Source organism: Palaemon carinicauda, chromosome 18 (genome assembly GCF_036898095.1).
Source record: "Palaemon carinicauda isolate YSFRI2023 chromosome 18, ASM3689809v2, whole genome shotgun sequence".
Taxonomy (NCBI): Eukaryota; Metazoa; Arthropoda; class Malacostraca; order Decapoda; family Palaemonidae; genus Palaemon; species Palaemon carinicauda.
Window position 1 is genome coordinate 93,141,449 of NC_090742.1, and position 25,850 is coordinate 93,167,298.

The window sequence follows — 25,850 nt, forward strand, 5'->3', positions numbered from 1 at the left end:
CGTGTCTTCCAAATCGCATGTCCATTCCTGCATCATGTAAAAACAAAAGATTAGAAATACGGGAGGCCACCGCCACGAGCGATGGCCTACTTACACGTTTTTTGGCCACTGACAATCCTTGGCACATTTCTTCGCGGTTGCCCCGAATGTGAGGTGATAGTAGCAAAACTGTGGCAAATGGGAGGTAGTAAGTGGCTGTTAAAGTCATTGGTTGGGGCGCGAGCGAGTGGCGGGTGGTGGGTGGCTTTGTCGCGGCTTCGGCACGCCACGGAGTAGGCATGTATGTCCTACGGCCTTCACGTCAGCTTCGGGTGACGTTGAATAGGCGTCCTCTTTGTCAGGGATGGAGGCGTTGATGGAGGTCTTGAAGTGGCTGTCCATAAGTGCGTCGGCGTTGGTCATCAAGTCTTTTATGGGTAAACTATCGACATCGGGTATGGCAGCGCGTAAAGGTCCGGGTAAACGGCGTATCCAAAGGGAACGAAGTAGGTTCACCTCACGAGGAGAGCTGTCTGCGGCAGGTTGCAGGCGAGCGATACTGGTCATTTCCCTGAGGGTGAGCGAAGGCCTTTGGTTCCCAACGGTTGTTGCGAGAGCTAAAAAAGCTTTGCTATACAGGCGGCTGGCGACGGCGAGTACTGCTGTAGAAGGTATGTTTTGAGGGCGTCATACGCTATTGGGGTGTCTCCTTGTTCACAAAGCCAGTCGGATATTTCCGGGAAGGTGTCCTCGGGTATCGACGCGAGAACATAATCTGCTTTGGTGGTTGAGCGAGTCACGCACTTGATGTGAAACTGGACTTCTGCGCGCTGAAACCAAGCAAACGCCTTTCCGCTGGCGAATGATGAAAGTTTCAATGTGGGAGTCGCAGCAATAACTTTCGTAGAGTCCTCCATGGTACCAACGATGGAGGGGCGGGTGGGGGAGGGGTGGAAGGCGGGAGGAGCGTGTCGACTTCCGGGGTCACCAATGTGACGAGCCGAGAGAAGGTTGTGACTCAAAGGCAAGTTGAAAACAACTGAGTGACTTTATCATAGAACAATCTCCTTTATATACAAAAGTTCAAGGCAACAAGAATTTTCATGTTAAAAAAACAGACAATGTTACAGAGAAGAAACAAGACATGTTTTTTCAGGTTCTTTTCCGTGCGAGGGGAGAGCGAAGATACAAGCACAAAATGAGCTATGTACGAAAGTGCGACACACCGTTGGTACAATGTTTTCGTGGTTACACCTGATGTGTCAATTCAAGTCCCCTACCACAAATAGCCTTTCTTCTATTTTTGTTGCTGTTATGACTTTACCCATATTTCTCCAGATGCATTTTCACTTACTACATTCAGTATATATCCACCAAAGCACAACCATACTTTCATTATTTTCTCTCTTTTCCTTACAATGGTCACCACTTCTTTCTGTTTCACCAGCTCTGCTATATAGCAAATTATAGCAATAGTCCGTACTCTTTGTTTTATTTCCTCTCCATTTTGTTTCCTGCAGACATTAAAGGTCCACCCCACTCCTCTCCATGATATCCACCATTTCCCTGCTTCGATTATTCCTGCTGCCCACATTCAGTGGTCCAATTCTTATTGCTTGAACCTGCTTCTTTAGCCGCGCACGTCTTTCACGCAGTAGCCGCATATCTAGCCATGTAGGTACAATTTCTGTTTGTTCATGGTTTTGGCAACAAACTTTTGGCAGACGAATGGCCTTTCCTACCATCAACCTCATCATACTCCTGGGCTAGGGACCTCAATTACTGTTTTTTTTTGTTCATATATATATATATATATATATATATATTTATATATATATATATATATATATATGTATATATATATATGTATATATATATATATATATATATATTTGTGAATATATATTATATATATATATATTTGTGAATATATATATATATATATATATACATATATATATTTATATATATATATATATATATGTGTGTGTATATATTTTATATATATATATATATATGCATATATATATATATATATATGTGTGTGTATATATACACACATATATATGTATATATATATAGATATATATATATATATATATATACATATATATACATATATATATATATATATATATATATAAATATATATATATATATATATATATATATAAACCATAGTTGGAGAAATTGGATTGTATAGCACATGTTCAATGGCTCCAACTGGATAAATAGCCCAGTGAGGAAAGGAAGTAAGTAAATAAAAATTAGATATATATGGGACGTTATGAATAAGAAATAAATATGTCTTTAATAAACTCTGAAAAAAGAAATTTGTGAACGTTTTTATTATGAAAAAAAATCACAGCAAATTTAAACTTTGAAGTTCCACAATCTAATCACTTTTGGAATCAACTTCTAAACTACTGTTATGGAGAAAGCAAAACTGTTAGAATTAACTGCATACCTACAACTACCTACAGCGTAATACAGTGTAGGGAGATGGATAGACAGAATTTCGAAAAATCTTATACAACATGCATAAAGAGCTAATCAAACGACGGTGTGTGAATCAATATCAAGATCAGGAATAAGAAATGAATTAAAATGAAAGTCAGCAGCTAAAGATAAGACAGGAGAACAATATTTCCTCATGATAGACTGATCACCAAGACTCTTAAAAGATCATCTCAGAATGGGATAATTGCCCAAATATAACTAATTTTCGTTTACCGGTCTATAAACCTGCTTTCCTGACAATTTATGTACAACTGTTGCTTAGTATATATGCCGTACACTAAGCAACAGTTGCATAAATTGTCAGGAAAGTGGCATGTCTGTATCTCTTTTGCACCACATATTTTTTTTTATTTATTTATATGAAAAATTTCCCGATGAAAGAGATGGGGGAAGATTTTATCATTCTGTTTGGGAAACACTACATGGAATATAAAGGTGTTATCGTCGCTTGTTATTCAGTTCCTTGCTGACATAAAAGAGGGGCACAAGCCTTTACGGTTATTCTTTGAAGCTTTAACTGTTTACAAGTAATAGCGCAAAAAGGCTTTCTATATCTTACCTAAAGCTATCCCCTTTCACTTTCTATCTCTGACTATATTCGTTTGATTTTTGTTCCCAGTGATTGCGAGCTTCAATCTTTAATATTACCGTTAGGTTGACGATAATAAATGGAAGTCAGAGAAACTCTTGTAGAGCCAAATGCTATTCATATTGACAATTATTTATTTGAACACATATCAATGTTTCATTTCATGTTACTCTGATCAATAAACATCCTTAACATGTTTTTCTTCTTATGAAACAGAAATGTTTCTCTATTTTTTGATTGCGTGATGATGTACCTTGCAAGTTAATGTTATAATCCAGAATAGTGGTTAATTCTTGATTAATTGATTACATATAAATTATATTATTATAAATAAAGAAATATATATTTATTCATACACACATACCTAAGATTATATATATATATATATATATATATTTATATATATACAGTATATATATACTGTATATATTTATATATATATATATATATATATGAGTGTATATATATATATATATATATGAGTGTATATATATATATATATATATATGAGTGTATATATATATATATATATAGTGTAGATATATATATATATATATATACAGATATAAATAAAATGATATAATAATATAATTGGATACTTGTGTTCTACTATAAATCTGGAGAGAGGATGTAAGGCTGAAGTTGTGAATAGGATAAAACTAGTATGGGGAAAGAGGGGGGAGGTAGCAAGAGTGGCATGTGATGCGAAAAGGCCGATGAAAATGAAGTCCAGAACTATATCACAGTAATAAGAAGTGCATTGCTGTAATATCAGAAACTTGGGCTGTAATATGTATAGAGGAAGCAAAGCTTAAGAGAACAAAGATGAGAATGTCGCGATGGATTATGGGATTATTGCTTCTTGAAATACCGGAAAAATTATGAAATAAGAAGAATGATAGGGGTAGTAATGATTACAGAGATTATTTGAGTGTCACAAGTTCACAACTGAGATGGTGTGGGCAAGTGCTACTGATAGCTGGTTGGGAGGAAGTGAAGAGGGCTCGGGGGGAACCAGTAAGGTGGGAAAGATCAAGAGTGAGGCAGAGAACTAGATGGCGAGAAAAGGTGAAGAATGATATGGAGAGAATAGGTTTGGTGGAAGAGCACCCCTTTGATAGAAGGCAAGTGACCTCTTAATGTAAGGACCAAGGTGGAGAAGATATAAACATCATTATATTTGAACCATGTGTCGGAACCAAAAAATATTACATATATTACGGCTGGCAAGCTACACAACCCTCTCGAGTTCCAAACTCACCTGTTTGTTTTTACATCAAATCCCATAAACTTTAAAATATTAATACCCGAGATCCGAGGCAGTTAGATAACTCTTAGACAGTACTATACAAAAGACTGAATATTCAAATGCCTCTTAGGTACACTCAAAACAAAACTAGGCAATTGTTATTACGATCTATTCAAACAACTTCTTACTTCAATTCATTAACAGAATACGAGCGAGTATGAAATAAAAACTGGTGATTGAAATGATACTTTTTTTACAAAAATAAATATATTCTATATAAATTACAAACAACACTGAAAGAACTTACATAGAAAAAATAACTCAAAATAATAAGTATGAACAAAACTTAGATTAAGACAAAAGTTGTTACGCTCTGAAAATTTTATAATTACTTGACTTGAAATATCAAATCTGAATAAACCTTCGACTAAGACAAAAGAAATAATTACACTCTAATGCTTAAACTCTTAAAAAACTTACATAAAGTAACTGATGAACAACATAAGAAATATAAAATCAACTGCCAAATTTAAAGGAATGTTTTAATTCACTACACAACATATATACTGTGGCAAACAATCACTTGGGAGAGGACACATCAGACACACTTGGAGAGAGAGAGAGGGGCAAACTTTGGCTCTTTCACAGGACGGTTGTTTCTCTTCTGCCACACGCATCCCTGAGGGAACGCTTATATATGTATTACTTACTTTCAGAAGATTCTAGGTCCGAGATCTGTAAGCTTGGGGGTTGGCCTAAGGACATAAAAATTGCCAATAATTGCTCTCCCAGACAACTCTCTCTCAGCTAGCTCCGCCCACCCTTTGTCCTTGAAATAAAAAAAAAGATAGGATCTAACACTGGGGTTTTCGAGAACCTTCCTAATCACGTGGCACATATACGTATTGGGTATTTTCTCACAAACCTGGCACAATACTTCATAAAAATATAAAAAAAAACATTCACATGAGCCATTGTTTATATCTCCTATGGATCATATAACACTCTTAACATATTACGTAAGACTTTGTAACAAAATACTTGAAATAAAAAGGCGATTATTGAAAACAACGTAAATTTACATATACTGATTTGAATGAAAAATACAAATAAATTAATGACGAGAGTCTTGCCTAACTTACATAACAAACTTATACTTACATGAGAGGAACTCACCTTACGGGCTAGCTATCACTTCTTAGATAAACAGATAAAATATATAAATCAATTACATTAGTAAATTATTTACTCTAAACGAGACTGGCTTCGTAAGATAGCTCCCCCCAAAATAGATTATTTATTCCGGGCCTGAATCCATCGATTCACCCTTATATAAATAATCTGCAACCACGTTATCTTTACCTCATGCATGCTTCACATTAAAACAATACGGTTGCAAACATGATGACCACCTTGTTAACCTTTGATTATTATTTTTCATCTTATTACCAAAAGTTAAGGGATTATGACCCAAATATACTGTAATCTCTTCCTTTTGTTGTTGATTCAGATAAATTCTAACCTTCCTTATCGCTGTGAGTAATGCTAGCAGTTCCTTTTCAACTGTCGAGTAGGCTCGTTGCTGCTTCTTCAGCTTCGACAAACATAAAGCAAAATGGGAGAAGAATTCCTTCCCTCTGTTCTTGCAATAAGAAAGCTCCAATCCAACTATGCAATGCATCCAATTGGATAAGGAATTTCTCGTTGAAATTCGGTGCTTGCAGTATCAGTTCCCAAGTTAATATGGCCTTCTTTAGATTTTTCCTGTTTGCTGATATCTCTATAATGTAGGTCCAGTCACTGCTCTTCTCCAAAATCCGAAATGGATCTTGGAACTCGTTGACGAGAGGGAATCTCCTTTTCAATAAATAGACCAATACCTGATGTCCTACCACAACCTGTCCATTCGTACTCTTCATGCCAAACCTTTTCTTTGCTAGTCCTTGCCTTATTTCTAAGGAAATTTTCTTTAACTTGCCAATCATTTTTCCTCAAATCCTTGACATTTTCTCCTTCCATTTCCTCTCGATCCTTCCCTTTTTCTGCCAACATTTTATTCAGTCCTTTGCTGAACGGTTCTCCTCGTACTTCTATCGGGCGTATGGGAGTTTCCTTGATGCACTTGTTATGCTTTTCAGCCATCTGACAAACGTGACATGCTCGAAAAAACTGACTCACATTCTTCTGCATACCAGGCCAGAAAAGGTGTTTCAAAATATTCTCAATCGTCTTCCATATTCCTATGTGTCCCGTCTTGTGCGCTACGGTGATCACCTGTCTCCTCAAAGGTGCGGTAACCAATCTCTGACATTATATCCCACATTCGGCTTTCCCAGGGATCTCGGCGGGACTATGCTTCCTCATAAGCAACCCATCGTTAAGATAATAACTGGTCAGAAACTGTTTTGCCTCCATCTCATCTACCACATGTTACTATAATTCTATTAACATTGCATCCTTCAGTTGTAATGTAATCAACCTTTTCCCACTCACTTGTCCTACTTCTAACGCTGAGTTTTCTATTTCTTCCAGGTGCATTTCTTCTTTGTCCTCAAGTCCACTCATCTGCCGTTCCTCTTTGCCCGGGCTTATTCGGGAGTTCTCCTTTTGCTTACTGTTAAGGGAATCCTCTTCTTCGTAAAACAAATCCTCCAAGTTCATCGCTCCTTTTTCTTCTTCAGCAGCCATTTTCTCGACGTACTTCTACTAGTCATACAACAAGGAAACAGATACAGGTAATCCTTCCCGAGTTCAGTTGTAGGACTATACTTCAATGGTTTCTCCGTTACAATGGGACAAGGCGCAAATGGCGTTCCAACAACTTTATTACTCAGCAGGACTTCTACACCTTCGACAGCCAATGAATCCATTATCGCAAAATAAAAAATCACCTGTCAGCAACTCGCATGAGAGTTTCTAACGGCAAATAGGGTTAACCTCTTCACCTCCTATTCCCTTCAAAATAACCGAGTCGCTTGTGAGAGACTGTTCCACCAACGGGTGTACTCCTCGTATCACCACACTATGGTTACAACCTGTGTCGTGCAATATCATGACTTGGGTTTGCTCACTCTCATCTATTGCTGCTAACATAGCTTCATAAATATATGGTTTAACCAATTAAGTGCCAGGGGAATACTACCAAAGCATGACGTCCTTATCTTGAGTTTCGCGATTTTATCATAAAACTAATATTTTTTTATTTCTTATAAATTGAATTACCCGATATTTATATATCAAAGGTATGTCCTTGAAATGGAGGCTATTATTTAATAATTAAATCTCACAAAAGTGTAAACAATATATTCTTTGAAAGATGTAATGCCGTGCCGGTCCTAAGCCCGGATAAATGGGGAAGGTTAGGGAGGGGCTAACAACCCTTTCCTGTAAAACCTATATTGTTACAGAAACCGTACAAGAAGCAAATAGACCTAGACAACTTGTTGATGACTCGGGAACGAATAGGATTATGAGCTGGAAAAAACCCATAAAGTTTGCTACTTGGAATGTACGAAGTTTGTATAGAGGGGGATTTGTTGATGTACTCGAAAATGAGCTGGAAAGATATAGTATACAAATAGCTGCCCTACAAGAGATAAGATGGCTGGAAGTTGGGAAGTGTGAAACGCATAAGGGGGTCATATACTATAGTGGCAGAGAAGATGGGAGACATGAGGGGGGAGTTGGGTTTTATATTAGTAAAAATATAAGCACTGCAGTTGTGGAGTTTGAGGGTATAAACAGCATAATAGCAAGAATAAGGATGACTGCTAAGTGGTTTAAAATCCCAGTAATAACATTACATGCCCCTACAGAAGACAGTGAAGAAGATACTAAAGATCAATGGTATGATGAAGTTCAGGAGGTTTTAAACAAGGTACCGGGACATGATATGCTAATAATATTGGGAGATATGAATGCTAAAGTAGGTAAAGAAGTATCAGCTTTTGCAGGAACTAGAGGCACACATAGCTTGCATGAAAGTAGTAATGACAACGGGATTAGAGTAGCAACGCTAGCCACAGCATACAATTTAGTAGTAGGAGGCACTCTGTTCCCACACAAAGAAAAGCATAAGGGCACTTGGCTTTCACCTGATGGAAATACAACCAACCAAATTGATCACATTTTAGTCAAAAGGAAATTTAGATCAGCGCTGATGGATGTGAGAGCATACAGGGGAGCAGATTGTGATTCAGATCATTACATGGTGACAGCAAAAATACGTATAAAACTAACAACAAAGAAAAAGAATGGGGGGCAAACATCTAAGATAGCTACTGAGAAACTGAAGGGAGGGGATTACAATATCAGGTTGAAGTAGAGAACAGATTTGCAGCTTTGGAGGTGGATGATGATGTGAGTTGGGACCAAGTAAAGCCTATAGTGCTGGAAGCAGCAGAGAGAACTGTTGGTAGGGTGGGACGACGAAGGGGAGGACGATGGTTTGATGAGGAATGCAGAGAGGCCGCCCAAAGAAGAAGAGAAACAAGATTAAAATGGATAGAGAATAGAGGAAATGCAGAGAGGAGAAGGATATATACAGAGGCAAGAAATGAGGCATGCAGCACTAACAGAAGGAAGAAAAGAATGCTGATCAATAGAGAGCTGGAAGAGATTGAGAGCAATAGCAGACTGGGAAATGTGAGGGCCGAGTTCCATGGAATAAATAAAATCAGGAAGGGATACCAGGCCAGACAAGGAATGGTGCGCAGTAGAAATGGCGATCTTTTAGTAGAGAGTTGGAAATTGAGGAGAGATGGGTAGAACATTTTAGAACTTTGCTAAATAGAACAGCACCACCTGAACAACCTGCGGAGAATGAAGAAATTTTATTAGGAGAAGATGAAGAGGATCCAACCATAGAGGAAATTCTGGAAATAATAAAACACTTAAAGAATAATAAGTCTGCTGGCCGTGACGAAATTAGTGCAGAACTACAGAAATATGGAGGAAGACAGCTACAAGAAGCAATGGCAAATATTGTGATTGGAATTTGGAGAAGGGAAGAAATGCCTGAGGAGTGGGAGGAGGGACTGTTTGTGCCAATTCACAAGAAAGGTGATAGAACTGAATGTGGGAATTATAGAGGCATTTGTCTCTTAACTGTTGGATATAAGATTGTAGCTAAACTATTATATAATAGACTGAAGAGACATAGTGAGACCATATTAGGAGATTACCAAGCAGGGTTTAGAGCGTCTAGATCAACCATAGACCAAATATTTATTGTAAGGCAGATCCTGGAGAAGTACTGGGAATATGATAAAGAGTCCTGGCATGCCTTTATATATTTTAAACAGGCATATGACAGTATCCAACGAGAGGCGTTATGGAGAATACTTAGAGAGTTCAGAATACCAGAGAAACTTATACGCCTAATAAAAATGTTATAGAAATATGAGAGGCAGAGTACGGATTGGAGGGGAAGTAACAGATCCCTTTGAAGTTTATAGTGGTTTAAAGCAAGGATGTGCACTGTCTACGATTCTTTTTAACCTAGTGCTGGAATGGGTCATGAGACAAACACCACAGGGTAATTGAGTACACCTTGGGGGTACTATGTGTGATAGATTAGCTTATGCTGATGATATTGACTTTTGTGGTGAAAGTATCCAAGAAATTGATAGAAAAATAAGAATTTTTAGAGAAGTTGCAAATCGAGTTGGCCTGGAAATAAATGAGTCTAAAACCAAAATCTTGAAAGTTTCAAGGCAAGAGAGGATACTGGGTAACATCAGGTGTGGAAACATGGAGTTGGAAGCTGTTGAGAGTTTCAAATACCTTGGCTCAACAGTTACAGTTGAAAATAGAGTAGAGGAAGAGGTCAAATTAAGAATAGCAGCGGCAGCCAGATGTGGTTGGGCTTTAGCCAAAGTTCTCAACAGCATTATCTTATCAAGGAGAACAAAGGTGAACACCTATACAACTATTATTAGACCCGTGTTAACGTATGGCTGTGAAACCTGGAGGCTGACAAGGGATCTGGAACGAAGGTTGGAAGTGTTTGAAAACGGAATCTTGAGAAGGATATGTGGACCGGTCTTTGACGTGGAGATGGGGCAATGGAGAAGAAGGCATAACAATGAACTGAGAGAAATGACAGAAGTACCCCTGATAACAAGCACAATTATGGCACAGAGACTGAGGTGGGCAGGACATGTGGCCAGGACCGATGAGGATGGACTGATAAGCCAGATTACTAGAGGACAACCAGAGGGCAGACGACCTCCAGGAAGACCCCGTATGAGATGGTCTGATAATATAAAAAGGGACATGACAAAGCTTGGAGTGGATGATCCAGGGGATTGGTGGGATTTTGCGCAGGACCGTGGTCGTTGGAAGCTTCTTGTAGCGGCGGCAAAGAGCCATGGAGGCCCGCAGCCAGTGGAGTGAGTGAGTGAGTGAGTAAAAGATAAAACAAAGAAAAAGGATAAACACAAGTAAAGAACTCTTTGGTTTTTGATGGTTTGAAAAAATAGTTTTTGATGCATCTTAATTTTTTTTTACGTCAGAATGTTATAAAATTTAGTGAACGCTCTTAAGACAATTTATAATACATATACAAGAAATGATTATTTGTTGAATGGATGTGTTTATATTCGTATTTGTAAGTGTGTATTTGCTTATGCATACTCAAGCCAAGAGACCTAATAACGTACTAGTGATGGGACGGGGGCAGCGAAGTTTGGTGAGGAGATATATGAATAACGTAGGACTACAGGACGAAGATGTAGGCAATAGGAATAGATCGACAATGTCAGCTTGCATGGCCGACCATGCAATATTGTGTGATTATTAAGATCGAAAGAAGGAAAGAAGGATATATATATATATATATATATATATATATATATATATATATATATATATATATATATATATATATATATATACAGTACTCGTCATCGTAATGCGACCATGGGGCCGAGTGGTCGCATTATAGTGGCGAAAAAATAATGATGTTTTTCGAGGATGAATAAAAATAGCCAGGGAAATGCGACCATACAGCGACATCACAGCATGCTTCCGCTTTGTGCCGTTACCCGAGAAACCTTTTCAGTCTTCCTCTGGTAGTGGTGGGGTGCAGTTCTTCGGCGCGCTCTCTCCCCACACCACCCCCTGGATTATTGTGTCGAATGTTCAACTCAACAGAATCAGTTCTGCTGTTAGTAGTCGTTTGATGACGTCACATGAAAGGTCTCCATTATTTTATTTCTTGTTCTTTGATTTCCAGTATATTTAATGTTTGAAATATAGATTTATTTCATTATTGGAGTTTGTTATTATTGTAACAATATAAGGATGTTCTTATTTCATTAAAATTATCAAGTTTTCCTTGAAAACATGTTCTTTTGTTGGAAGTTGTGTTCGGACTTCGGAGTTCTGATTCGACTTCAACACTAATTGTATAGAGAATAACTGGTTATTGAAGATATTAATAATCCAGTTATTGTATCATTATATTGTTATTCATCATCTTTCTCCATCTAGAAATGCCCCCCCTGTTAACTACCTTACGTCCAAGTATTTATTTCATAATTGTATTAAACATACGAACATTGGCTTAAGGGTTAAGGTATGGCAGAAAATACGAACATTGGCTTAAGGGTTAAGGTATAGGAGAAATCCCGACAATTTTGTCGTCTTATTACAAACGTGCCCGAGAGAACATCTCGACTTATTTGGCACCTGTTGTCGCCGGGTTTTTTAGCAGTGAATACACTCCGAGTTTATTATATTATCGTTAGGGGATAGATGAGTATATGTGAGGGGCCTGTTTGATATAGTCATCTATTCCAGTTGATAGCAAGCATAGTGTCCTCATCTGAGGATAGTTACCTACCTCTAGTTGTGAGGGCTTACATGCTCTAGAGGCCATTTATTTATTTCACAGCAGTGTGTTTTACGCTATATTGTACGGTATTGTTGCCGAGCATTCAATATCATGTATGGTCGTTTGATCTTGTGTTAGGTTAAACTAACTCACATTCTATGTCTTAGTAATGCATAGTTCATGTTAGTAGTCTAATAGGTTAGGCCTAGGAGTGTGGTTGTTAGACTAATACCCGTGCGACTATTATCGGCACTAAGGGGGGCCACGGTAGGTTACAGTACCATCAATATTTTCATTTGCTGACCCATTGCAGTTCTTATATAAGACTAATATGTGAATAAAGTATATATTTATAGTATCATGCTAATCAACCTTTCATTTTCAAAGTAACCTACAATTAATTCTCCATTTCATTATACTGTTATGAATTGCTTTGATTTTCCCTTTGAGGACTGTAATGGGTGGGATTTCTTTCTATTTTGTCAATATGTAATATATGCCAAATTTATATAAGTTTGATTTGCATGATGCTTTGTGGTATGTTTTGTTGTTTCAGGAACGATGACTAAATTGGGTTTTTCCTGAAAGATAAATGCGGATATATTTACTCCCATTATGAATTATTCGATTGATCTACTCAGCATTGTGAGGTATGTGAAAGAGACACTTGTTGATTTGCCTCACCCCCATTTACTAGTTGCCTAATGGAAATGTTATACTCCATCTTATCCGAGTAACATTAATTCTTTTTATTTTATTGTGTAGTTGAATTATCCAACTTTCCTCCACAGTAAGATTAAAAATGGTCCTTCGAACCAGATACTATAGTTGGTTCCTTAACGTTTTGCAACCCCTTCTATTATTGGCAATCATCATGTCACTTTCACATTCTTCAATATTATATATATATTTTCTTTGAATTTGTGATTAACCTAACCTAATTCTGGTTAGATATTTATCATATGTTTATTGTGTAAAGGTTGCTATAGATATAACAATGGAGGCTGAATACAGGTCACTGACCAGTTTGCGTGGTCATATCACGCGAGGTCTAAATTATATGACCGATGCTCTAACCAGTGATGCAGGAGTTCGCTATTTGGAACTTCAAAGTGCTTCTTTAGAGAAAAGGTGGAACAGTTACGAATCTCGATGGGACATATTTGTTGATAAATATATTGATGAAAGTGGTCATGATGAGAGGGAGGCTAAACATATTGACCTCCAAGATAAATATCATGAAATTGAACTTAAGCTGTCATTGTATATGAAACAATTTTCCCCAATATCTCAGAGTAATCTGCATGATAGTACTAATTCTATGATTAAGGTAAAGTTGCCTGAAATAAAATTGCAAGAGTTTTCAGGAGACCCTCTAGATTGGACTAGATTTTGGAATCAATTTAGTACATCTATTCATTTAAAGAAGGACATAGATGATGTTACTAAATATGTATATCTAACCCAATGTATTAAGGGCAATGCTCAAAAGCTACTTGCAGGTTTTAAGGGTGAAGCTTCTGATTATGGTGATGCCATTAAGGCGCTAACTGAAATGTATGGGGATCCAAAGAAGATAAGGCGAACTTTACTTAGGTCTTTGATTAATTTAGGGAAGCCTAAATATGTTAGAAGTGAAATATTTGATTTTAAGGTTGATTTGGAGAACTTACTCATGCAAATAGGTCATGATTCTGAGATTGATGTGTCGTCAAATGAGATGATATTGAGGGAACTTATTGTGTTAAAACTACCAAAAGAGGTAGAGGATTTCATGTTTGGTCTTTATAAAACCATGTACTTTAGTGTAAGTCAGATAAAGGAAGGTCTTCAACACTTATTAAATTTTATGGAACATGAAAATGAAGGGATTGCTAATAAGGGAACACCAGAAGTCAATAAAATTCGTTTCCAGTCACCAGCAAAATCTTCATCTCCATTTAAGGGTTCAAGTACTGTAGGTACTTACACTACACTTAGTAATTATTCTTGCATATATTGTAAGGGAAAACATAGACCCTTTGACTGTACGATTTATAGCTCTCTAAATGCTAGGAGGGAAAGGTTGAAGGTATTGAATCGATGTGTTAAATGTACTAAGGTACATCAGTCAACTGAGTGTGCCACCATTCTTAATATGTGTCCTCATTGTAGAAAAGGAAAACATCATTCTTTCCTTTGTATTAGTTCTCCAGGTTCAGTTGGTACTCCAAATATTGGTAATTCCACAGTAACTAGTAAGGATATTAACAGTGATAAATTGAAGGGTGACCCTGTAACAACGAATCAAGTGATGTCTATAATTCATAAACAGTCTTCTCGTCAAAACTACAGTGTAGCTCTTCCTACTGCAATGGTAACTGTTAGATCAGAAGATGGTCAGTTAATCTCAGTCAGATGCCTCTTTGATAGTGGAAGTCAACGTTCCTTCATTCATAAAGATTTGGCCAATAAGTTAAGCCTCAGAACAGTTTCTACTGTAAATATGATTTTGAATAGTTTTGATGGTATGGGTGATTCCAGGGATTATGAGATTGTTAACCCTGTAGTTTCTTTGGGAAATAGGAAAAAGAGAGTAACGTTGATTGTTGTGAAGGATATGCCTGAACCGATAACTCCTGGCCTTTGTGACACGATGAGAGATCTTGATAGGATAGGTTATCATCTTGCTGATAGAGATATAAAATCAGATAGAATTGACAATATAAACATGCTTATAGGTGCAGATTTCCTGGGAAATTATTTATCAGATATGAGACAAGTCAATAATGTAGATTTACTTGAATCTCCAGGTGGCTATTTAATTTATGGCCTAATTCCACATAGAGGTACGGATCATATTCATTGTAATAGTGCCCTTGTTGCTAAAGTGAGTGTCGAGTTAGGAGAAAGTGCTCCATTGTTGGTTGATCCTCGCACAATAAGCTCTGTCGTGGTGGATGATACTCTTCCTGTGCATAAATTGTGGGATCTTGATGTAGTTGGAATCATTCCTTCACAAGTTTCGCCAAGTGATGTAGAAACTATTTCCAAATATGAAACTACTGTTTTGCATAGAAATGGAAGATACTGGGTGGAATTACCATTCAAGCATAATCATCCTTTTCTCCCAACTAATTATAATGTAGCATTAGGTCAAATGTATAATCAACTAAAAAGGTTCCAGCATCAACCAGATCATTTGAAATGTTATGATAACATAATCAAGGAACAATTAAAGTTGGGTTTTATTGAGGAGGTTGAAAATCCTGTAATAAGTCCCAACACCCACTATCTTCCACATCATGCAGTCAGAAAGAACTCCTCCACTACACCCCTTAGAGTGGTGTATAATTGTAGTGCAAAGCCGAGTAAATCCTCTGCATCATTGAATGATTGTCTCATGACCGGTCTGTCATTAACGGAGAAATTATTTGATTTGTTAGTCAGGTTTAGAATGAATAAATTTGCCTGCATAGCAGATATTGAGAAGGCCTTTCTGCAGATTGGATTGCAACAGCATCACAGAGATTTTACTAGATTTTTGTGGTTAGAAGATCCATTTGACGAAAATAGTAGAGTAAAAACATATAGGTTTAGATCGGTTCTCTTTGGTGCTACTTGCAGCCCTTTTTTATTGCATATGACCTTACAGTATCATTTTCAAAGATCACATTCACCCTATTCAGGTGTTCTATTATCTAGTTTTTATGTGGATAATTTTCAGCACAATGCTGATAATGAACAGCAGTTGGTGGAATTATATGATGTGGCCAATGTTGAAATGAGTAAGGCTGGAATGAATCTGAGACAATGGAACAGTAATTCAAAATTACTTAAGGATCATATAAGCCAGAGTACAGAGGAGTCATTGGAATTTCCACTTGTGGACAAAATATTAGGTTTAAATTGGGAACTTTCAAGTGATTCATTATTTGTAAATCTGTGTAAATTTGAAACATTACAGTATGTTACGAAGAGACAATTACTGTCTCTTGTATCTTCTTGTTTTGACCCTTTGGGTATGTGTGTGCCTATTTTGATTAAAGGGAAGATATTAATTCAAGAAGCATGGAAAGAAAATATTGGTTGGGATGTAAAATTACCACCCTCATTTCTTGACAGATGGAATACTTTGGCTTGTGAATTATCAGAGCTCCCAACCTTCAAATTTCCTAGATGTATCTGTTGGATGGGACACTCTTATAGACTTCATGTTTTTGTAGATGCCAGTACTACTGCCTATGGTGCAGTTTGTTATCTCAGTAATAACAATCAATCTAATTTTGTAGCTAGCAAGGCCAGAGTAACCCCACTGAAAACTCGTACTATACCTCAGTTAGAAATAACGGCATTACAGCTAGGTACTCAATTTGCATGCTGTATCAAAGACCTTTTTCATCATTTCTTTATTGAAGAAGTCATAATTTGGTCAGACTCAGAAGTTGCTCTCCAGTGGCTTAAAAATAATAAATGTAAAATTACCTACGTTCAAAATAGAGTAGCTCAAATAAAGGAAATAGGATCCTCTTTCAAGATTTTATATGTATCCACCAAAGAGAACCCTGCAGATCTCCTAACAAGGGGTATTAGTATTACTCAGTTTCGTAAGTCTCGTTTATGGACCCATGGACCTTCATGGTTATCCTGTCCTGAAAAATGGCCTGAACAGAGATTTTTAGTAATGATTTGTGAAATCGTTTCAGAGATTGTTCCTGAAGTGCCTATTCCAGAACCTATTTTTGATTATAGTAACTACTCATCGCTTAGGAAGTTGTTGAATGTTACTAGAATTGTTTATAATTTCATTATGTGTGTTAAATCTGGTATTAGATTAGTCGATCCTCTTGTGTATTGGATCAGATATGTTCAAGATACACATTATCCCAGAATTTGTGCCTTCCTTAGGAAGGAATTGAACGGTCTTGAGCAGGATAAATTGCAATTTATTAAAGATATAGGTCTTTACTATGATGAGTCTACTAGTCTTATTCATAGTCGTGGTAGACTACACCATTCTAATTTAGACCAGAGTACCAAATTTCCTGTCTTAATACCTTCCAAGAGTCATTTATCTAATCTCTTAATTGATTTTGCTCATGAAAAATGTCTGCATGGTGGAGTTAAAGAAACTTTGTCCTATCTTCGCAGACAATATTGGATACCAAAGGTGATATCAACCATTAAGAAGTTCTTAAGACATTGTGTAAATTGTAAGAGAATTGAAGGTAGGAGATTTGATTACCCTGGTCCTCCTCCACTTCCAGCTGTAAGAGTTCAATTTACACGGCCATTTTTTCATACTGGTATTGATTTTTCAGGTCCCATTACCATAACCCAAACTGAAGATGGTAAACCCCATAAATATTATATAGTACTTTTTACATGTACTGCATCAAGACTAGTTAATTTAGAGTTAGCATGTAACTCGAGTGCATTAACGTTCATTAATATTTTTAGACGATTTTGTGCTATCTATTCTGCCCCTGTCACTGTGATTTCTGACAATGGTAGTAATTTCTTGTCCAGTGCTAAATTTTTTGATCAATTGTTGATGCAAAGAGATGTAAAGGAATATATGGCTGTTAATAATATACAATGGAGGTTCATTGCATCCCGTGCTCCTTGGCAGGGGGGATTCTATGAACGCCTCATTGGACTAACCAAGTCCTGTCTAAAAAAGGTGCTGTTCAAGAAAAGAGTTAATGCAGATGAATTAGAAACTGTGTTGAAGGAAATTCAGTGTAAATTGAATAATCGTCCCTTGACTTACATAGATGCAGAAACTCCCATCGAACCTCTTGCCCCAATTCATTTATGGTGTGGTAGGATCATAAATCCTATGCCATCAGTAGTGCTAGATAGTCAAGAAGATCCAAACTTTTTGGATCATAGTGAATTCAATAAACGTTACAGCCAAGTTTCTGTTATTCTTAACCACTTTGAAAATATGTGGAGAAATGAATACTTAATTGCATTACGTGAGAAAAATTACGGTGGCTCACAAGCATGTCAGGATAAAGCTCCACTTGTAGGGGACGTAGTTATTGTTGAACGGCCAGGTCCGCAACATGAGTGGCCTTTAGGTCGTATTGTTAAATTGTATCCAGATAAAGAAAACATCGTAAGAGTAGTGGATGTTCTGTACAATGGATCTATAAGTAAGCGTACCATAGACAAATTGGTTCCTTTGGAAATCCACTCTCCACTTATAAACTCCACAATAGTGCAGGGTGAAGAATCACAACCTAACGTTAGTGGTGAAACCAAACAGATTCATGGAGATAGTGTGAGTGAAGTGCGTCCTTTAAGGAAAGCAGCTTTAAAAGCTGCCAAGCTCCGTCAATATCTTATTGATAATGATCAAATTTAAAGTTTTGAATTTATTTTGCTTGTTGGGAGTGTGTGTCGAATGTTCGACTCAACAGAATCAGTTCTGCTGTTAGTAGTCTTCTGATGACGTCACATGAACGGTTTCCATTATTTTATTTCTTGTTCTTTGATTTCCAGTATATTTAATGTTTGAAATATAGATTTATTTCATTATTGGAGTTTGTTATTATTGTAACAATATAAGGATGTTCTTATTTCATTAAAATTATCAAGTTTTCCTTGAAAACATGTTCTTTTGTTGGAAGTTGTGTTCGGACTTCGGAGTTCTGATTCGACTTCAACACTAATTGTATAGAGAATAACTGGTTATTGAAGATATTAATAATCCAGTTATTGTATCATTATATTGTTATTCATCATCTTTCTCCATCTAGAAATGCCCCCCCTGTTAACTACCTTACGTCCAAGTATTTATTTCATAATTGTATTAAACATACGAACATTGGCTTAAGGGTTAAGGTATGGCAGAAAATACGAACATTGGCTTAAGGGTTAAGGTATAGGAGAAATCCCGACAATTTTGTCGTCTTATTACAAACGTGCCCGAGAGAACATCTCGACTTATTTGGCACCTGTTGTCGCCGGGTTTTTTAGCAGTGAATACACTCCGAGTTTATTATATTATCGTTAGGGGATAGATGAGTATATGTGAGGGGCCTGTTTGATATAGTCATCTATTCCAGTTGATAGCAAGCATAGTGTCCTCATCTGAGGATAGTTACCTACCTCTAGTTGTGAGGGCTTACATGCTCTAGAGGCCATTTATTTATTTCACAGCAGTGTGTTTTACGCTATATTGTACGGTATTGTTGCCGAGCATTCAATATCATGTATGGTCGTTTGATCTTGTGTTAGGTTAAACTAACTCACATTCTATGTCTTAGTAATGCATAGTTCATGTTAGTAGTCTAATAGGTTAGGCCTAGGAGTGTGGTTGTTAGACTAATACCCGTGCGACTATTATCGGCCCTAAGGGGGGCCACGGTAGGTTACAGTACCATCAATATTTTCATTTGCTGACCCATTGCAGTTCTTATATAAGACTAATATGTGAATAAAGTATATATTTATAGTATCATGCTAATCAACCTTTCATTTTCAAAGTAACCTACAATTAATTCTCCATTTCATTATACTGTTATGAATTGCTTTGATTTTCCCTTTGAGGACTGTAATGGGTGGGATTTCTTTCTATTTTGTCAATATGTAATATATGCCAAATTTATATAAGTTTGATTTGCATGATGCTTTGTGGTATGTTTTGTTGTTTCAGGAACGATGACTAAATTGGGTTTTTCCTGAAAGATAAATGCGGATATATTTACTCCCATTATGAATTATTCGATTGATCTACTCAGCATTGTGAGGTATGTGAAAGAGACACTTGTTGATTTGCCTCACCCCCATTTACTAGTTGCCTAATGGAAATGTTATACTCCATCTTATCCGAGTAACATTAATTCTTTTTATTTTATTGTGTAGTTGAATTATCCAACTTTCCTCCACAGTAAGATTAAAAATGGTCCTTCGAACCAGATACTATAGTTGGTTCCTTAACGTTTTGCAACCCCTTCTATTATTGGCAATCATCATGTCACTTTCACATTCTTCAATATTATATATATATTTTCTTTGAATTTGTGATTAACCTAACCTAATTCTGGTTAGATATTTATCATATGTTTATTGTGTAAAGGTTGCTATAGATATAACAATGGAGGCTGAATACAGGTCACTGACCAGTTTGCGTGGTCATATCACGCGAGGTCTAAATTATATGACCGATGCTCTAACCAGTGATGCAGGAGTTCGCTATTTGGAACTTCAAAGTGCTTCTTTAGAGAAAAGGTGGAACAGTTACGAATCTCGATGGGACATATTTGTTGATAAATATATTGATGAAAGTGGTCATGATGAGAGGGAGGCTAAACATATTGACCTCCAAGATAAATATCATGAAATTGAACTTAAGCTGTCATTGTATATGAAACAATTTTCCCCAATATCTCAGAGTAATCTGCATGATAGTACTAATTCTATGATTAAGGTAAAGTTGCCTGAAATAAAATTGCAAGAGTTTTCAGGAGACCCTCTAGATTGGACTAGATTTTGGAATCAATTTAGTACATCTATTCATTTAAAGAAGGACATAGATGATGTTACTAAATATGTATATCTAACCCAATGTATTAAGGGCAATGCTCAAAAGCTACTTGCAGGTTTTAAGGGTGAAGCTTCTGATTATGGTGATGCCATTAAGGCGCTAACTGAAATGTATGGGGATCCAAAGAAGATAAGGCGAACTTTACTTAGGTCTTTGATTAATTTAGGGAAGCCTAAATATGTTAGAAGTGAAATATTTGATTTTAAGGTTGATTTGGAGAACTTACTCATGCAAATAGGTCATGATTCTGAGATTGATGTGTCGTCAAATGAGATGATATTGAGGGAACTTATTGTGTTAAAACTACCAAAAGAGGTAGAGGATTTCATGTTTGGTCTTTATAAAACCATGTACTTTAGTGTAAGTCAGATAAAGGAAGGTCTTCAACACTTATTAAATTTTATGGAACATGAAAATGAAGGGATTGCTAATAAGGGAACACCAGAAGTCAATAAAATTCGTTTCCAGTCACCAGCAAAATCTTCATCTCCATTTAAGGGTTCAAGTACTGTAGGTACTTACACTACACTTAGTAATTATTCTTGCATATATTGTAAGGGAAAACATAGACCCTTTGACTGTACGATTTATAGCTCTCTAAATGCTAGGAGGGAAAGGTTGAAGGTATTGAATCGATGTGTTAAATGTACTAAGGTACATCAGTCAACTGAGTGTGCCACCATTCTTAATATGTGTCCTCATTGTAGAAAAGGAAAACATCATTCTTTCCTTTGTATTAGTTCTCCAGGTTCAGTTGGTACTCCAAATATTGGTAATTCCACAGTAACTAGTAAGGATATTAACAGTGATAAATTGAAGGGTGACCCTGTAACAACGAATCAAGTGATGTCTATAATTCATAAACAGTCTTCTCGTCAAAACTACAGTGTAGCTCTTCCTACTGCAATGGTAACTGTTAGATCAGAAGATGGTCAGTTAATCTCAGTCAGATGCCTCTTTGATAGTGGAAGTCAACGTTCCTTCATTCATAAAGATTTGGCCAATAAGTTAAGCCTCAGAACAGTTTCTACTGTAAATATGATTTTGAATAGTTTTGATGGTATGGGTGATTCCAGGGATTATGAGATTGTTAACCCTGTAGTTTCTTTGGGAAATAGGAAAAAGAGAGTAACGTTGATTGTTGTGAAGGATATGCCTGAACCGATAACTCCTGGCCTTTGTGACACGATGAGAGATCTTGATAGGATAGGTTATCATCTTGCTGATAGAGATATAAAATCAGATAGAATTGACAATATAAACATGCTTATAGGTGCAGATTTCCTGGGAAATTATTTATCAGATATGAGACAAGTCAATAATGTAGATTTACTTGAATCTCCAGGTGGCTATTTAATTTATGGCCTAATTCCACATAGAGGTACGGATCATATTCATTGTAATAGTGCCCTTGTTGCTAAAGTGAGTGTCGAGTTAGGAGAAAGTGCTCCATTGTTGGTTGATCCTCGCACAATAAGCTCTGTCGTGGTGGATGATACTCTTCCTGTGCATAAATTGTGGGATCTTGATGTAGTTGGAATCATTCCTTCACAAGTTTCGCCAAGTGATGTAGAAACTATTTCCAAATATGAAACTACTGTTTTGCATAGAAATGGAAGATACTGGGTGGAATTACCATTCAAGCATAATCATCCTTTTCTCCCAACTAATTATAATGTAGCATTAGGTCAAATGTATAATCAACTAAAAAGGTTCCAGCATCAACCAGATCATTTGAAATGTTATGATAACATAATCAAGGAACAATTAAAGTTGGGTTTTATTGAGGAGGTTGAAAATCCTGTAATAAGTCCCAACACCCACTATCTTCCACATCATGCAGTCAGAAAGAACTCCTCCACTACACCCCTTAGAGTGGTGTATAATTGTAGTGCAAAGCCGAGTAAATCCTCTGCATCATTGAATGATTGTCTCATGACCGGTCTGTCATTAACGGAGAAATTATTTGATTTGTTAGTCAGGTTTAGAATGAATAAATTTGCCTGCATAGCAGATATTGAGAAGGCCTTTCTGCAGATTGGATTGCAACAGCATCACAGAGATTTTACTAGATTTTTGTGGTTAGAAGATCCATTTGACGAAAATAGTAGAGTAAAAACATATAGGTTTAGATCGGTTCTCTTTGGTGCTACTTGCAGCCCTTTTTTATTGCATATGACCTTACAGTATCATTTTCAAAGATCACATTCACCCTATTCAGGTGTTCTATTATCTAGTTTTTATGTGGATAATTTTCAGCACAATGCTGATAATGAACAGCAGTTGGTGGAATTATATGATGTGGCCAATGTTGAAATGAGTAAGGCTGGAATGAATCTGAGACAATGGAACAGTAATTCAAAATTACTTAAGGATCATATAAGCCAGAGTACAGAGGAGTCATTGGAATTTCCACTTGTGGACAAAATATTAGGTTTAAATTGGGAACTTTCAAGTGATTCATTATTTGTAAATCTGTGTAAATTTGAAACATTACAGTATGTTACGAAGAGACAATTACTGTCTCTTGTATCTTCTTGTTTTGACCCTTTGGGTATGTGTGTGCCTATTTTGATTAAAGGGAAGATATTAATTCAAGAAGCATGGAAAGAAAATATTGGTTGGGATGTAAAATTACCACCCTCATTTCTTGACAGATGGAATACTTTGGCTTGTGAATTATCAGAGCTCCCAACCTTCAAATTTCCTAGATGTATCTGTTGGATGGGACACTCTTATAGACTTCATGTTTTTGTAGATGCCAGTACTACTGCCTATGGTGCAGTTTGTTATCTCAGTAATAACAATCAATCTAATTTTGTAGCTAGCAAGGCCAGAGTAACCCCACTGAAAACTCGTACTATACCTCAGTTAGAAATAACGGCATTACAGCTAGGTACTCAATTTGCATGCTGTATCAAAGACCTTTTTCATCATTTCTTTATTGAAGAAGTCATAATTTGGTCAGACTCAGAAGTTGCTCTCCAGTGGCTTAAAAATAATAAATGTAAAATTACCTACGTTCAAAATAGAGTAGCTCAAATAAAGGAAATAGGATCCTCTTTCAAGATTTTATATGTATCCACCAAAGAGAACCCTGCAGATCTCCTAACAAGGGGTATTAGTATTACTCAGTTTCGTAAGTCTCGTTTATGGACCCATGGACCTTCATGGTTATCCTGTCCTGAAAAATGGCCTGAACAGAGATTTTTAGTAATGATTTGTGAAATCGTTTCAGAGATTGTTCCTGAAGTGCCTATTCCAGAACCTATTTTTGATTATAGTAACTACTCATCGCTTAGGAAGTTGTTGAATGTTACTAGAATTGTTTATAATTTCATTATGTGTGTTAAATCTGGTATTAGATTAGTCGATCCTCTTGTGTATTGGATCAGATATGTTCAAGATACACATTATCCCAGAATTTGTGCCTTCCTTAGGAAGGAATTGAACGGTCTTGAGCAGGATAAATTGCAATTTATTAAAGATATAGGTCTTTACTATGATGAGTCTACTAGTCTTATTCATAGTCGTGGTAGACTACACCATTCTAATTTAGACCAGAGTACCAAATTTCCTGTCTTAATACCTTCCAAGAGTCATTTATCTAATCTCTTAATTGATTTTGCTCATGAAAAATGTCTGCATGGTGGAGTTAAAGAAACTTTGTCCTATCTTCGCAGACAATATTGGATACCAAAGGTGATATCAACCATTAAGAAGTTCTTAAGACATTGTGTAAATTGTAAGAGAATTGAAGGTAGGAGATTTGATTACCCTGGTCCTCCTCCACTTCCAGCTGTAAGAGTTCAATTTACACGGCCATTTTTTCATACTGGTATTGATTTTTCAGGTCCCATTACCATAACCCAAACTGAAGATGGTAAACCCCATAAATATTATATAGTACTTTTTACATGTACTGCATCAAGACTAGTTAATTTAGAGTTAGCATGTAACTCGAGTGCATTAACGTTCATTAATATTTTTAGACGATTTTGTGCTATCTATTCTGCCCCTGTCACTGTGATTTCTGACAATGGTAGTAATTTCTTGTCCAGTGCTAAATTTTTTGATCAATTGTTGATGCAAAGAGATGTAAAGGAATATATGGCTGTTAATAATATACAATGGAGGTTCATTGCATCCCGTGCTCCTTGGCAGGGGGGATTCTATGAACGCCTCATTGGACTAACCAAGTCCTGTCTAAAAAAGGTGCTGTTCAAGAAAAGAGTTAATGCAGATGAATTAGAAACTGTGTTGAAGGAAATTCAGTGTAAATTGAATAATCGTCCCTTGACTTACATAGATGCAGAAACTCCCATCGAACCTCTTGCCCCAATTCATTTATGGTGTGGTAGGATCATAAATCCTATGCCATCAGTAGTGCTAGATAGTCAAGAAGATCCAAACTTTTTGGATCATAGTGAATTCAATAAACGTTACAGCCAAGTTTCTGTTATTCTTAACCACTTTGAAAATATGTGGAGAAATGAATACTTAATTGCATTACGTGAGAAAAATTACGGTGGCTCACAAGCATGTCAGGATAAAGCTCCACTTGTAGGGGACGTAGTTATTGTTGAACGGCCAGGTCCGCAACATGAGTGGCCTTTAGGTCGTATTGTTAAATTGTATCCAGATAAAGAAAACATCGTAAGAGTAGTGGATGTTCTGTACAATGGATCTATAAGTAAGCGTACCATAGACAAATTGGTTCCTTTGGAAATCCACTCTCCACTTATAAACTCCACAATAGTGCAGGGTGAAGAATCACAACCTAACGTTAGTGGTGAAACCAAACAGATTCATGGAGATAGTGTGAGTGAAGTGCGTCCTTTAAGGAAAGCAGCTTTAAAAGCTGCCAAGCTCCGTCAATATCTTATTGATAATGATCAAATTTAAAGTTTTGAATTTATTTTGCTTGTTGGGAGTGTGTGTCGAATGTTCGACTCAACAGAATCAGTTCTGCTGTTAGTAGTCTTCTGATGACGTCACATGAACGGTTTCCATTATTTTATTTCTTGTTCTTTGATTTCCAGTATATTTAATGTTTGAAATATAGATTTATTTCATTATTGGAGTTTGTTATTATTGTAACAATATAAGGATGTTCTTATTTCATTAAAATTATCAAGTT

General features: G+C 36.5%; 2 protein-coding genes across 2 annotated transcripts; both read left to right on the top strand.

Moving 5' to 3' along the window:
- Nucleotides 1-13,171: 13,171 nt before the first annotated feature.
- On the top strand, nt 13,172-18,526 carry LOC137657429 (uncharacterized). Its single transcript, XM_068391764.1, has one exon. It carries the CDS (start codon nt 13,172-13,174, stop codon nt 18,524-18,526), a length of 5,355 nt encoding a protein of 1,784 aa, XP_068247865.1.
- Nucleotides 18,527-20,260: 1,734 nt separating this feature from the next.
- Nucleotides 20,261-25,615, top strand: LOC137657430 (uncharacterized). The gene has a single exon (XM_068391766.1). It carries the CDS (start codon nt 20,261-20,263, stop codon nt 25,613-25,615), a length of 5,355 nt encoding a protein of 1,784 aa, XP_068247867.1.
- Nucleotides 25,616-25,850: the final 235 nt, after the last annotated feature.

Excerpts from the sequence above, each read along its gene's own strand:
- LOC137657430 (XM_068391766.1), top strand. The coding sequence starts at position 20,261 with ATGGAGGCTGAATACAGGTCACTGACCAGTTTGCGTGGTCATATCACG.
- LOC137657429 (XM_068391764.1), top strand. The coding sequence starts at position 13,172 with ATGGAGGCTGAATACAGGTCACTGACCAGTTTGCGTGGTCATATCACG.